General features: G+C 65.5%; 4 protein-coding genes across 11 annotated transcripts in view; 2 read left to right on the plus strand and 2 right to left on the minus strand.

The window, feature by feature from the left end:
• Positions 1–6,548, plus strand: part of MAPK8IP3 (mitogen-activated protein kinase 8 interacting protein 3) — a 47,327-nt gene extending 40,779 nt beyond the window's left edge. For all 6 annotated transcript variants that reach the window (XM_059898389.1, XM_059898386.1, XM_059898385.1 and 3 more), the window contains 16 exons: positions 411–537; positions 713–808; positions 896–1,054; positions 1,573–1,738; positions 1,993–2,175; positions 2,246–2,435; positions 2,549–2,668; positions 2,744–2,824; positions 2,907–2,974; positions 3,096–3,244; positions 3,626–3,797; positions 3,881–3,994; positions 4,189–4,227; positions 4,418–4,597; positions 4,707–4,856; positions 4,932–6,548. In XM_059898389.1, coding sequence (XP_059754372.1) covers positions 411–537; positions 713–808; positions 896–1,054; positions 1,573–1,738; positions 1,993–2,175; positions 2,246–2,435; positions 2,549–2,668; positions 2,744–2,824; positions 2,907–2,974; positions 3,096–3,244; positions 3,626–3,797; positions 3,881–3,994; positions 4,189–4,227; positions 4,418–4,597; positions 4,707–4,856; positions 4,932–5,053 — 2,116 coding nt within the window. In that variant the 3' untranslated portion in view covers positions 5,054–6,548. The remainder of the gene's footprint in view (positions 1–410; positions 538–712; positions 809–895; positions 1,055–1,572; positions 1,739–1,992; positions 2,176–2,245; positions 2,436–2,548; positions 2,669–2,743; positions 2,825–2,906; positions 2,975–3,095; positions 3,245–3,625; positions 3,798–3,880; positions 3,995–4,188; positions 4,228–4,417; positions 4,598–4,706; positions 4,857–4,931) is intronic.
• A 38-nt stretch (positions 6,549–6,586) lies between these two features.
• NME3 (NME/NM23 nucleoside diphosphate kinase 3) lies at positions 6,587–7,838 on the minus strand. 3 transcript variants are annotated; one of them, XM_059897405.1, is made up of 5 exons: positions 7,728–7,838; positions 7,519–7,649; positions 7,295–7,396; positions 7,126–7,230; positions 6,587–7,017 (listed from the first exon to the last, which is right to left on the minus strand). In XM_059897405.1, exons 1-5 carry the CDS (start codon positions 7,771–7,773, stop codon positions 6,805–6,807), a joined length of 597 nt encoding a protein of 198 aa, XP_059753388.1. In that variant the 5' UTR covers positions 7,774–7,838; the 3' UTR covers positions 6,587–6,804. The 3 variants fall into 3 exon arrangements, with proteins under 3 accessions (XP_059753388.1, XP_059753387.1, XP_059753386.1); XM_059897403.1 differs by having other exon boundaries at positions 6,812–7,017; positions 7,118–7,230; positions 7,728–7,826; XM_059897404.1 differs by lacking the exon at positions 7,295–7,396 and having other exon boundaries at positions 7,728–7,826.
• Positions 7,839–8,119: 281 nt separating this feature from the next.
• Positions 8,120–9,437, minus strand: MRPS34 (mitochondrial ribosomal protein S34). The gene is made up of 3 exons (XM_059897402.1): positions 9,070–9,437; positions 8,878–8,920; positions 8,120–8,789 (listed from the first exon to the last, which is right to left on the minus strand). Exons 1-3 carry the CDS (start codon positions 9,388–9,390, stop codon positions 8,497–8,499), a joined length of 657 nt encoding a protein of 218 aa, XP_059753385.1. The 5' UTR covers positions 9,391–9,437; the 3' UTR covers positions 8,120–8,496.
• EME2 (essential meiotic structure-specific endonuclease subunit 2) lies at positions 9,422–12,938 on the plus strand. Its single transcript, XM_059898683.1, is given in 10 exon segments — positions 9,422–9,466; positions 9,579–9,750; positions 9,951–10,087; positions 10,499–10,591; positions 11,295–11,386; positions 11,564–11,657; positions 11,831–11,946; positions 12,123–12,186; positions 12,188–12,313; positions 12,400–12,938. Coding segments are annotated over 10 exon segments (1,110 nt in total). The 3' UTR covers positions 12,571–12,938.
• The last annotated feature ends 190 nt before the right edge of the window (positions 12,939–13,128 follow it).

Consider the following 13,128-nt stretch of genomic DNA (forward strand, 5'->3'; position numbering starts at 1 on the left):
GTGCTCAGGGGATGGGGTCCGTGGTGGGAAGGACACTGACCAGGCATCAGGGGTCACAACCTCTCTGTGCACACTGTGTGTACCCCTCCACCCCCAGTGGGAGCATTGGATGTCCCTCAGCAGAGGCTGCGCTCCCCCACAGTCCCTCCGCTTAGTCCCAGAGGCCTGCGCCTTGCTCCTCGGGTGACCCCCAGCAGGCAGCCCGCAGCCATTTCAGGTGCCACCAGGGCTGTGGGTCCCTGCCAGCTGGCCCAGGGCAGCGGCTGGATGTGGCCTCCAAGCCTAGAGCTGGGGAGAGCCCCCTGCCGTCAGATGGGCGCCCGGCAGGGACGGACCAGGTCCAGGAGGGAGAGCTCCGGGGCGGCAGGCGTGCTCCCTGCAGACGCAGTAACCTGCCCTTCCTCCGCCAGCGACTGCACGTCCTCTGCAAGGCGGGAGCAGAAGCGTGAGCAGTACCGCCAGGTGCGCGAGCACGTGCGCAATGACGACGGGCGGCTGCAGGCCTGTGGCTGGAGCCTACCAGCCAAGTACAAGCAGGTGCTGGGCGCAGGGCAGCGTGGGGGGCGCCGCAGGCGGGGAGCCCCGGGGGAGCCCCGTACGCACCCAGGGCCCCAAGTCCAAAACCTGGAGGACTGGGTAGTGGACTGCGGCCCCACACATGTGAGCCGGCCAGGCCTGGCACCCACAGCGCCCCTCTGCCTTGTTCCTGCAGCTGAGTCCCAATGGGGGTCAGGAGGACACCCGCATGAAGAACGTGCCCGTCCCCGTGTACTGCCGCCCTCTGGTGGAGAAGGACCCGACCATGAAGGTGAGCCCTGTGGAAGGCGCGAGGCTGGGAGAGGTCCCCCTGCCCCAGAAGCCCGTGAGGCCGGACCTCACGGCCCTCTCCTCCCAGCTGTGGTGTGCCGCGGGCGTCAACCTGAGCGGCTGGAAACTGAGTGAGGATGACCCCGGGAATGGAGTCAAGCCTGTGCCAGGCCGCGACCCTCTGACCTGCGACCGGGAAGTAGAAGGAGAGACCAAGAGCAACCACGCGTCCCCCGAGAAGAAGAAGGTCAGAGTGGCAGGCAGGGCCAGGGCCACCTTCTGCTTCTGCCATCCCGATGGCTCTGCTATAACTAGTCTGGGTGGGAGTGACAGAAATGGAGGACAGCTGGGGACAGTGGCGGGAGACTGGGGTGGCCCGGTCCCCAGCCGGCGGGTGGGGCAGCAAGGAGGAGCGGAGGCTCAGGGCAGCCAGGCTGGAGCAGGTCTGTGCCTGCCCAGGAGCCGTGTGTGGGGCTTAGTGCCTGGAGGCTTCACTTTCTGTCCCGGCTCGATGTGGGGGCCAGTGACTTAACCACCGAGCGCTCAGCCTTCCTCTGAGGAAGGGAGGCCGTGAGTGCCACGACCTAGGCACAATGTGCAGTTCTGAGTTCTCACCGTCCTGGCGACAAGGGAGGACATTCAGGTCCCCTAAAGCCACGGGTAAGGCTAGATCCTGAGAGATTCCAGGATCCCCCCCACTCGCCCCCCATTGCTGCTACAGTAGTGAGCGCTCAGGCACCAGCCCGTCCCTGTGCTCGGAAACAGGCAAAGGAGCTCCCCGAGGCGGACGCCACCTCCAGCCGTGTGTGGATCCTCACCAGCACCCTGACCACCAGCAAAGTGGTGATCATCGATGCCAACCAGCCGGGCACCGTCGTGGACCAGTTCACCGTGTGCAATGCCCACGTCCTGTGCATCTCCAGCATCCCCGGTGAGTGCTGGGCCCCTGCTGCTGGCCGGGAGTCAATGCGGAGCGTCCAGGGAGGAGCTGTCTGAGCTCTCTGCTCAGTCCTGTTAATGATGCAGGAGGAGACCCTGTATGACACTCACCCGGTGACAAGGAGATGGGGTGGCATCACAAACAGCCCCTCCCCCCTGCACCCTCACCGGGACTGGAGCTCTGGGTAGGGTCCTGTCATGGGGGCTTCTCAGCGCGGGGTGACGGGGCTGTGACTCTCCCTCCAGCGGCCAGCGATGGCGACTACCCTCCGGGGGAGATCTTCCTGGACAGCGACGTGAACCCTGAGGACTCTAGTGCAGACGGCGTGCTGGCCGGCATCACCCTGGTGGGCTGTGCCACCCGCTGCAACGTGCCGCGCAGCAACTGCTCCTCCCGTGGGGACACCCCAGTGCTGGACAAGGGCCAGGGTGAGTCCTGGGCCTGAGCCCGGGCGGCCATCTTCTCTCACCCAGCCAAGCTCACCCCTCCCTTCCACAGGGGAGGTGGCTGCTGTCGCCAATGGGAAGGTCAACCCATCTCAGTCCACGGAGGAGGCCACGGAGGCCATGGAGGTGCCAGACTCTGGGCCCAGTGAGGCAGAGGCAGCTGTGGTGCGGCCTGGGCCCCTCACAGAGCACGTCTTCACCGACCCGGCCCCTGCCCCACCCCCCAGCGCCCAGCCTGACAGGTGGGCTCTCTCAGGTTGGGGCAGCAGGGGAGGAGCGGGGGCGGGGGGGACTGGCAGAGGTGGGCAGGGACGGGCTTCCATGGGCTACCCTGGAGCTGCCATCCTCCCTGCAGTGAGAACGGGCTGGAGACGGACGTGAGCGGTGTGCAGCCTGAGCCGGAGCCCAGCGGGGACGCCATGGGGGCCAGCAGCAGTGCTGCACCCACCATGTGGCTGGGAGCCCAGAACGGCTGGTAGGCTGGACCTTGGGGGCCGGGGTGGAGAGGGTCCCCTGGGCGAGCCCCCACCCACCGTGCCTCCTCCCGCAGGCTCTACGTGCACTCGGCTGTGGCCAACTGGAAGAAGTGTCTGCACTCGATCAAGCTGAAGGACTCCGTGCTGAGCCTGGTGTGCGTGACCCCCGCCGGGGGCCGGGGTCGGGAGGGCCGAGGGCAGCCAGCCTGAGCCCGGCTCACCGCCTTCCCATTGCAGGCACGTGAAAGGGCGAGTGCTGGTGGCTCTGGCCGATGGGACCCTGGCCATTTTCCACCGAGGTGAAGGTGAGGCCTGGCACGGTGGGTGGGGGAGCAGCATCTGACGTCCAGGCAGGGCGTGAACCACCCGCACCGTGATCAGAGGCAGCCTGGCCAGGCCTGAGCAGGGGTCGCGGGCTCTCTACAGACAGCCAGTGGGACCTGAGCAACTATCACCTGATGGACCTGGGCCACCCGCACCACTCCATCCGCTGCATGGCCGTCGTGTATGACCGCGTCTGGTGCGGCTACAAGAACAAGGTGCATGTCATCCAGCCCAAGACGATGCAGATTGAGGCAAGTGCAGGCTGGGGCTTCCACACACCTAATGGACTCTGGTGGGGGCTTCGTGGGGTCAAAGGAAATGCACTTAGGGAAGCAACTGGTTCGTCCAAAGTCATGGGCCAAAAAAGGGCAGCTGGGCTGTGAATGCCCGTCTTTCTGGAGCCCACCTGCTGCTTCTCCCTGAAACAAGCAGATCGGCGTCTGAATGGGCCCTCCGCACTTCCCTCGGGCACTGCTGTGGGGTGGGGCTGGGGTGCTGGGGCTCCTTCTGGGAGCCAGGACCCAAGGGAGCAAAGAGGCCCTGGAAAGGTGGCCATGAGCTGCTTCAGGGACTCTTGGCCATGGCAGCTTCAGGTCCCCCCACCCCGTTGACGGGCTGCCCTGACCCCACAGAAGTCGTTCGACGCCCACCCACGGCGGGAGAGCCAGGTACGGCAACTGGCGTGGATCGGCGACGGGGTGTGGGTGTCCATCCGCCTGGACTCCACGCTGCGGCTCTACCACGCCCACACCCACCAGCACCTGCAGGACGTGGATATCGAGCCCTACGTCAGCAAGATGCTGGGTGAGGGGCCACCCCAGCTGGGCATGTGGGGGCAGGAGGGTCCCCTGAGCCCGCCCCGCTGACCCGCCTCCCCCCACCCCCAGGGACAGGCAAGCTGGGCTTCTCCTTCGTGCGCATCACAGCCCTGCTCATCGCGGGCAACCGCCTCTGGGTGGGCACCGGCAACGGAGTTGTCATCTCCATCCCGCTGACTGAGAGTGAGTGACCCACAGACATCTGTAGAGATGGCCTGGCTGCCACTCACAGGCGCATGTCAGGGTCCCAGGGGCGGGCGCGCTCTGCCAGGACACAGGAGGACGCGGGCTGCCCTAGCCGCAGCCCTCCTCAGCCAGTCCCTCCTATGACCACTTCTCTCCTCTCTCTTCCATGCTCCGCCCCTCACCTCCCCCAGCTGTGGTCCTGCACCGAGGCCAGCTCCTGGGGCTCCGAGGTAAGTCCGGAGTGCCTGCCTCCTGCTCTCAGAAGGAAGCCCCCCACTGTGCACGCCCTGGGGGCTGAGGCTGGCCTTGCCCCTCGGACTGGCTCTGGCACCAGGCAGGCCCCACCTTCTGCCCTCGGCTGCTGGAAAACTGGTCCTCCCAGTCAGCAGGTTCAGCCCTTCCGGGCCCCTCTCTCTCCAGCCAACAAGACGTCCCCCACATCTGGGGAGGGGACCCGCCCAGGAGGCATCATCCACGTGTACGGAGACGACAGCAGTGACAAATCAGCCAGCAGCTTCATCCCTTACTGCTCCATGGCCCAGGCTCAGCTCTGCTTCCACGGGCACCGTGACGCTGTCAAATTCTTTGTCTCCGTGCCAGGTGAGGGGCCGGGCCCCACTCCCTGCAGGGCTGCAGCTGCGGCCTCCCTTCAGGAGCCTGTGTGGGGGGCTCCGGCTGCCCCACTGAGGTCCCTGTGCCCCAATGACAGGGAACGTGTTGGCCACTCTGAACGGCAGCGTGCTCGACAGCCCCTCCGAGAGCCCCGGGCCCACTGCCCCCACCGCAGATGCCGAGGCCCAGAAGCTGAAGAACGTGCTGGTGCTTAGCGGCGGTGAGGGCTACATCGACTTCCGCATCGGTGAGTGGGCGCCGCCGGGGCCCCAGGTGTCCCTGGACAGGGGTGGTCCCTTCACGGCAGCTGTGCTCTCTCCAGGCGACGGAGAAGACGATGAGCCCGAGGAGGGTGCAGGGGATGTGAGCCAGGTGAAGCCCCTGCTGTCCAAGGCCGAGCGCAGCCACATCATCGTGTGGCAGGTGTCCTACATCCCCGAGTGAGGCGGCGGCCGCCGCCACCCCGCCCCGCCTGATGCCACCTGCCACGTGTACATACAGCCCCGCCCACCTGCCCACCGCCCACCCAGGGGGCAGCCTGCCCGCAGGCAGCCAGGCGCCCGTCCACCCCACTTCTAGCCTCTCAACCTGCAGCTTTCACCTTTGGTCCGGGCCTCCCCATGAGCTGGCAGAGAGCATAGGGTCTGGCTGGGAGCGGGGAGTAGGGTGGCGTCCTGACCAAGGAGGGGCAGAGCCTCTCGGGACACCCTCTCCCCAGCAGCTCCTGGCTGGCACCCAGCCCAAAGCCCTCCAGGCCCGAGGGCACTTAAGGGCCAGGGCGAGGCAGAACCCCAGGGTGGGTCGGGCCAGGGAAGCCCCTACAGGTGGCTCTGAGCTCCACCCTGGGCTCCCCATTCCAGTCAGTCATTCCCAGGATCTCTCCAGGGAGTCGAGCAGGGACTTCACCCCGCTGAGTCTTCCCACCCTGAGTCCACTTGCCTTTGGCTGCTGCCCACGGGAGTGGGGGTCCAACCCTCAGGGAGCTGGCCCAGTTGCTAGCCTTCCCTGGGCTCCCCCTCCCCCATCCCTGCCGCCCTGGGAACTGGCATGAAAGCACGTAACCAGGCTCCCTGGGGCAGGTGCCTGAGAAGACAGACACACACCCTCATCCCGCTCAAGCCCCGTGATCGTCCTGTGTGGCGGGCTCTCACCGGCCCTCACTGACCTGTGTCCTCCCCGACCCTGCTAGCTCTCCCTGGGCGAACACCCACCTTGTAGAAGCAGGCCTCTTGAATCCCATCCCTCCCGGAAGCCCCTAGGGTGGAATTTCTCAGGCTGCCAGGGCAGGCCCAAGCCTCAGGAAGAAGGGGAGGCCCCTGGTCTCTCCTGGGGTCAGTCCTTGGATGTAGGCTCAGCCTCAGGGTGACGGGGAAAGGTGTGCTCCAGGGCCTGCCTCCTGTGCAGTCTCCAAGGAGCCCAGCTCCCAAGACACGCTACTAAGTGCCTAGGGGTAAGCGGTGTGGCCTGCTCCCTTGAGGGCATCTGATGATATGCCACCGAGCAGAGGCCCAAGGGCTAAGGACAGGAGCCGCCTCCAGCCGGCTCTAGGCGATGGCGCCTGCCTGCTTGAGGGGCACCGCCCTGGACTGCCAACTCCCCCACCTGCCCAGGCCTTATTCCTGTTCCTCGAGGCACCGATCAGGGCAGCCCCAGGTCCTGCTGCCCACCCACCTCCCACCAGAGAAGCACAGATCTTGGGCAGCCATCCCACGAGCCCAGCTGGCCACCGCTGCAGCCACCTGCAGCTGCAGGCTTCTCCCCACCACCCTGCCACTCTCCACTGTGATGTACGTCAAGTCCCTTGTCTGTCCTCACAGGGCCTGAAGTGACTCGGGGGTTAGCCGGGTGGGTGCAACTGGGTGACACGATTCTCCTCAGGCTTTGGCCCTGCAAGTGAACCTACATATCTGCTCTGTAAGTAATAAATGTCTTAACATCATGCTTCTGTGTCCCTGGGCCCAAACCAACTCGAGCACAAAAATTTTCCTCAATTTATTATAAAAAGAAGTACTGGGACAAGCCAAGTACTAGGGTGGCACCCTGCCGCATTCCAGACGTGCTGTAAACGGGTGCAGGCTGGGCTGGGCCTCCTGAGAACCTCAGCCAGGACAGCAAGGCCTGTAGCAACCAGAGCTCCTCAGGCGTGCACCACCTGCCCTCCTGTGCCCCTGCCACAGGAAGGGTATTCTGAGCTCCTAGGAGTGGGGCCCACGTGTGTGCACACCTCCGGGGCCTGGAGAATGCGGAATCACCCACAGCCCACTGCAGACGGGCACATCTGCCCGACCGGCTACTCGTACAGCCAGTGCCCGGCGCTGTCCTCCCAGCACAGGAGCTCGTCCGCGCGGAACCAGAGCGCTATCTCGCGGCGGGCGCTCTCCACCGAGTCGCTGCCGTGAATCACGTTCCTGTGCGGGAGAGGCGCGCGTGAGTGCAGGCCCGCAGCAGACAAGAGCTCGGGCAGAGGGCCCCGCGCAGCCCAGTTCGGGGAATCGGAACCGGCCTTACTTGCCGACCTCGATGCAGAAATCGCCACGGATGGTGCCAGGCGCGGCGTCGGCCGGGTTCGTGGCCCCGATGAGCGCCCGCGAAGCGCGCACAACGTCCAGACCCTGCCACACCTGCAGACGGGGTCGGGGGTCAGCACGGGGTCAGCGCGCCGCCCTCCCGCCAGCCAGCACTCACCATGGCCACCACCGGCCCGGAGCTCATGTACTTGACCAGGCGCCCGTAGAAAGGGCGCTCACGCAGCTCGGCGTAGTGCTGGCGCAGCAGCTCCTCCGAGGCCTGGGGAGGGAAGGGGAAGGGCCGCGTGCTCCTGGGACCCCCATCCCCCACGCGCGGGGACCCCGTCTCCCCCTGCACCCCACCCCGTCCCGCTCCCCACGCCTGGGGACCCCGGCCCTCACCAGCACCAGCTTCAGCGCCACCAGCTTGAAGCCCTTCCTCTCGAAGCGCCGAACGATCTCGCCCACGAGCCGCCGCTGCACGCCGTCGGGCTTCACGGCCAGGAAGGTGCGCTCGTGCACGCCGGTGTACGCTGCGGGGACCGCCGGGGTCGGGGCGCATCAGACCCGGCCGCACCCCCTACCCGCCCCGCCCGGCCCGCGCCGCTCACCCGCCGGGAAGAGGTTGGCGAAGATAGTCAGCACCAGGCAGATCATGATGGCGGCAGCAGGGCCCGAGCGGCTCGAGGGCCGGGGCGGGGGCGGGGCGCGGGCCGGGGCGGGGCGCGGGCCGGGGCGGGGCCTGTGCTTAAAGCGGCCTGGTCGCCGGGCGCCGCCACCTCGGTGGACGCGGAGACGGGGTTCCTGTCGTTCAGGCCGACGCCGGGACCTCTGCGGCCGCGCCTGTGACTCCCGAATCCCCTCGGGTCTCCCCACCGCCGGGCGCCTGCGCGGCACTCCTCTCACCCCCCCGGCCGTAAGCAGCAGTGTCAGCCTGCTCCTCCCCACAGCCCTGCCAAGAGCCCGCTTTGGTATCCCAAACTCAAAGAAGCCACATCCCAGGGCTGCTTCATGTGCCTTTATTCGCGTTCAGTTTCTACCTGGGTCCCGGCAAAGGCAACAGGTCATAGGGAGGGAAGCCAGCGTGGAAGTGACAGGAGCCAGCACCGGGGCTCCAAACCTGCGGGCCCTGCTGCTTCCGGCTTTCCCCCAGCAGCCACCTCCTGCGAGGCCCCCTCAATCAGATCTGCGTGTTGGGGCAGCGGGAACAGAGGAAAGACACAAGGTGCAAGGTCTGACCCCACCCTTTTCCAAGAAAATGTAGAACCTCAACAAGTCACGGGTAGGTAGGATCCAAGCTCCCAGGGGGCTGATTCAGGTGTAACTGAAAATGGTGGCCACTGGCTTGCACCCTGGCGGCAGCCTGTCCGCTCTGGCATTTTAGACTGCGGTGCCCTTGGTCTTTCTCTTCGACTCCTGGTTCTCAGGATAGTCCCATGGATCAATGCGTATCCTGTTCAGATTGAGCATGGGCTCCTCCGTGCTGGTGTCTCCATTTCTCTGTCGCTCTGCTAGAATCATTGCGCGGAGGAGCGGCGGGTAGGGCACAGTGCGCATTGTGTCCTCCGGCGCCGGCGTGAAAGCGGTGAAGGCCTCCTCCTCGTGCTTGGGCACCAGCCGCCAGTCGTGGTACATGACCTGTTCTATCTCCCGAGGCTCACTCTCCGTCTTTCCTGGGGAAAGAAGGACGAGGCTTCTTGCACACACGTTGGCGGAACAATCTGTTGCCGGCAGCCTCCCCACCGGGTTTGGACGCCTTACCTTTGAAGGTCAGGACGCCCCAGGCCTTCCCGTGGTCCAAGTTCTGCAAAGCAAGTGGGGAGGAGATCAGCTCAGAAAGCTCGCTTGCCCAGGGCTCGGGTGACAGGATATCCTGTTCCACAAAGTCGCGCGCAGGGGAGACAGTGGTGCCCCGCGGTGCCGGGAGCTGAGGGGTGGGCACCGTGCACGCACCTGCGCCGTGTAGTCGGGCCGGACCCGCGTGAGGCGCCAGTAGCACGGCTCGTCATGCTGCCACAGCCAGGACTTGCGCGTGACAAGGCGGCCCAGGCCGAAGAGCGGGAGGCGGCCGAGCAACTGCAGGAGGCGGCTCTCGCGGCGCACGTCGGCCCAGGCTCGCGCGGGCAGCTTGCGGCCCAAGTGCGGCCGCGTCAGCGTCTCGTAGTCCAGGGCGTAGCGCTCCGAATCGCGCGGCCGCTCCCGCTGCTCGCGCAGGGCCCGCACGCGGCGGGCCAGCTCGGCGATCAGCCGCGGCCGCACCTTCTTCCGCGCCATAGCCGGGCAGCCTCCGCGCTCCGACCGGAAGATGCCACCGCGCGCCGCGGGGCGCGCCCGACGCCGGAAGCGGCCAGTGTCCCCCGCAAAGGCGTCCGGGCGCGGCCGGAAGGGGAGAAGAGGCCGGGCGGGCCATGGCGAGGGCTGGGTCTAGGACGCCCGGTGGCTCGCGCTGGGGCCGGGGATAGCTGCAGCCCCCGACCTGGGAGATCCCGGATTCGGACACCGAGGGCCCCGCAGGCGAGGAGGCCGCCGCCAGGGTCCGGGACCCGGCGGAGGAGCGCAGGGCGGCCGCCGAGGTGCTGCGGCGTCTGCGGCCCGAGCAAGCCGTGCGGCGCCTGGCGGTGCTCGTGGACCCAGGTGCGGGCGGGCGCGGGCAGCGGCCCGGGGTGGGGAGCTCGGCCTTGGGGAGCTTGTTTATCTGCGCTCTGGGAGCCGGACGGGAATCAGTATGTTGGTAACACGCTGTGGAGGCTGTGGGGCTGCTGTCCCCACCCAAGTAGTGTCCTCTCGTGGGAGAAGGAAGCAGTGACAGCTGACTGTCCCTCTGCCCCATCCAGCCATTCTGGAAGATGCCGGTGCTGACATCCTGATGGAGGCTCTGGACGCCCTGGGCTATGAGTACCTCGTGGAGCCCGAGCGCCCTGCCTGGAGCCTCAGGTGGAGCAGAGTGAAGCCAGACCCTTGCCCCTTCAGTGTGAGTGTCCTGGGTTTACGGAATGCAGCCCTGGGTTGGGTGTTTTATGTGACAAAGCTCTTTTGAGAGGCAGCTGCAGCAATTGTGTACGTTTTACCTACCAGTAAACTGAGAACGGGGAACGCTGAGTGAGTGATGCACAGGCCACTCTTGGTAAGTTGCGGGCTGATATCCAGAGCCTGAACGCAACTGCTGCTGAGGGATGCTCCATTCCATCCAGGCTGTGGCCACAGGTGTTGCTGCCCGGCAGACCTGCGCTGCTTTTAGTCTCAGTAGGAGGTGGGACGCTAGGTTTCTGTAGAGCGGTCTGGGAAGAACCTGCGCAAGCCTCAGGACTCCTCGGGTGCCCAGGCCATGGCCCGGGGTGCACGAGGCCAAGGGTGGGCAACAGTGCCCTGTATGTTCCCACAGGTGCCTCCTGAGGTGTGGGCTGCGGATGAGCAGGACCGGCTGCTGCTGCTGGAGCCTGAGGAGTTTCTGCAGGGCGTTGTCTAGCTGACCCAGGTGCGGGAGGGAGGGAGGAAGGAGTAATCCCTGACCACAGATCGTGAGGGGCTGGGTTCCCTATTTTGGATGTTGTGGGTAAGATGGGGGAAGCCAGCTAGGCTCTTGGCCTGGGAGCAGGTGGGAGCCACGGCTGCTTCTTGAGGGTAGAAGCCAGGATAAGGAGGGTTCTCTTGAGAACTGAGTCAGAAATCAGGTGGTAAACTGCTGAGAGGGGGCCTGGGGACTAGGGCTGCAGGCTGGCTGTGCAGTCCACCTTGTGACACCCAACCGCTCAGCTGCCGCCTGGCGGGAGAAATAGGGATTGCTCAGCGATGTTTGCACCAGAGTGTCATTAGGTTAGACCCTCTGCCAGGTCCCAGAGTTCAGGGTTCTCCGTTTATCAAGCACCTGTGTATGTCAAGCAAATGCCAGGCTGGGGTGCAGAGGTGGACCAGGAATGGGGAGGAGGGTTCAGTCCAACTCTGCTAGGAGCCTGGGGTGTGCCCAGATTCTTTCATAGATCTTCTTGATCATGTGGGAGGCACAGAGCTGGTTTTCTAAAGAGAGCTGGTTGGGCGGAGGAGTCCACCCCTGTCTCCTCCCAGCACCGCGGGGTTGTTTTTGGGCTCATTCCCCTGCTTCCTGCAAACTGGCGGTTGCCGGTGGGCCCCACCTGCCGCAGCCCCGAGGAACAGGTGTGGTAAACCTTCTTGGCTTGCAGACATGTGGCCCAACCTGTTCTGTGCCCTGGATCACTCCTGAGAGCCCTGCCTGCCTCCACCTGGCTGTCATTGGGCTGGATGTTTACCTGTGGTACCGGTTACCCTAACACCCTTAGCCAGCCTGCCTGGGATGGGAGAGTTCGGGCGAAAGGCAGGGGTGGCCCTGGGGGCTGGTGTCACAGCTAACCCTCTCCCTTGGGCGGGCTCTGGGGGCGGGAGGAGAACTCATGGAGGGTGGGGAGCCAGAGGGACGGTCACCTCTGCATAGGTCTTACCAGTCCAGCACCCAGGGAATATGGCAGCCAGAGCGTCCAGCGGTGGCTAGTGCCAAGGTGGCAGTTGGCTGGCCCGAGGTGGAGGAGGTGAGGACAGTTGGGTTGGGCCAGATGGTTGGCATGGGCTCTGGCCCTTGGGCTGCTCTCCAAGACCCAGCAGGGGCTGGTTTGGCACGTGGGTGGCATGCGGGGTTGGTCGCAGCTGGGTGTCGCCCTTGGGAACCCTCTGACCCACACCCACGGGCTCATCTCCTTCTCAGGCCCTGGTGCTCCTGCAGCTCTGGGCAAACGTGGATGTGCTGTTGGTGGCCTCCTGGCAGGAGCTGAGTCAGCATGTGTGTGCCTTCACCAAGGCCCTCACCCAGCGTCCCTTCAAGTGTGTGACCCTCACCCTGCTGGGGGCTGCAGCGGGAGGGGTGGGAGTGCCGGGCGGGGTGGCACCTCTCTGGCCTCTAGAGCAGAGGGGGCTGAGGGTTTTGTTGAGCTGGGGGCGGGGCGTTCAGGAGAGGTGATGAAGAGTCTAGGCACTTCCCTGCATCCTCTCCTTCCCAGGCAGTCCAGGGAGTCTGGGGCCTTTTCCTTCTGCACCACCGGGCGCTGGGCAGCAGCCGAGAATAGTGGCAAGAGATGGCACCGGCCTGCGGGGGGCCTGGTGGCAGCAGATCAGGCAGTTCAACTGCGTCAGCCCGGCTGTGGCCAATGCTGTTGTCGCTGCCTTCCCCTCCCCCTGCCTTCTGCAACAGGTGGGCCCCCCGCCCCCCAACCAGACTCCCAGATATGGAGGCCAGGTCCCCGAGGCCTGCCCCGCCCATCCCTGTGCCTGCCCTAGGTGTACATGGCCTGTGGCATGGAGCAGGAGCGCCTAGCCCTCCTGGCTGACCTCCCTGTGAAGATGGGTGAGGATGTGCAGCCCCACAGGGTGGGACCTGACCTCTCCCGCCACATCTGCCTCTTCCTGACGACCACCAACCCCAACCTCCTGCTGCACCTGGGCTCCTGACCACGCCTGTGGTACCAGATGGGCCCTTCTCCCACCTACTGGCAGGACTGAATGCAGCCCGCCCAGGGAACAGACTAGAAACCACGAGCGGTGGTGTGCGGGAGCAAGACACCCAGTACGACCTGCACTGGGGCTCTCAGGCAGGTCTGACCCCAAGATGGCGCAGGAGGGGCAGCAGAGAAAGTTCTTGCATAACTGGGATGGGCAGAAGAGGAAATTCTCTCCGGGAGATACCAAGCCAGCTGGAAGGTCTGGAGAAGATGGGGGCAGGGCTCATATGCCCTGGGCCCTGTACACACTGGCAGAGGGGCTGCTAGCCAGCTAGGACAGGCAGGAAGGGCTGGGCAGCGCCTCAGGGCCCCACAGAGCAAACGCCGGTCACCTGGAGGCTGCGGGGGCAGGGGAGGCGGGCACCTTCAGAAAGGAGAAGCATTAAGACAAGGTCTTGAGGGAGAAAAAAGAACCAGGCCGTCACTCCTCAAGGGTGCTGTGACCCCCCCCAACAGGAGAAAAGCTGTGGACACCTGTCAGCCCCAGGCCTCGGTCCGACCCCTTTCG

This window comes from Balaenoptera ricei, chromosome 15, assembly GCF_028023285.1.
Source record: "Balaenoptera ricei isolate mBalRic1 chromosome 15, mBalRic1.hap2, whole genome shotgun sequence".
Classification (NCBI taxonomy): domain Eukaryota; kingdom Metazoa; phylum Chordata; class Mammalia; order Artiodactyla; family Balaenopteridae; genus Balaenoptera; species Balaenoptera ricei.

Excerpts from the sequence above, each read along its gene's own strand:
- NME3 (XM_059897405.1), bottom strand. The coding sequence starts at position 7,773 with ATGATCTGCCTGGTGCTGACTATCTTCGCCAACCTCTTCCCGGCGG. Across the intron at positions 7,397-7,518 it reads TGGCGCTGAAGCTGGTGCTG|GCCTCGGAGGAGCTGCTGCG; the intron begins GTGAGGGCCGGG and ends TTCCCTCCCCAG. Across the intron at positions 7,231-7,294 it reads CCGGGCCGGTGGTGGCCATG|GTGTGGCAGGGTCTGGACGT; the intron begins GTGAGTGCTGGC and ends CCCCGTCTGCAG.
- MRPS34 (XM_059897402.1), bottom strand. The coding sequence starts at position 9,390 with ATGGCGCGGAAGAAGGTGCGGCCGCGGCTGATCGCCGAGCTGGCCCGC. Across the intron at positions 8,921-9,069 it reads GGCCCGACTACACGGCGCAG|AACTTGGACCACGGGAAGGC; the intron begins GTGCGTGCACGG and ends CTTGCTTTGCAG. Across the intron at positions 8,790-8,877 it reads GGGCGTCCTGACCTTCAAAG|GAAAGACGGAGAGTGAGCCT; the intron begins GTAAGGCGTCCA and ends TTCTTTCCCCAG.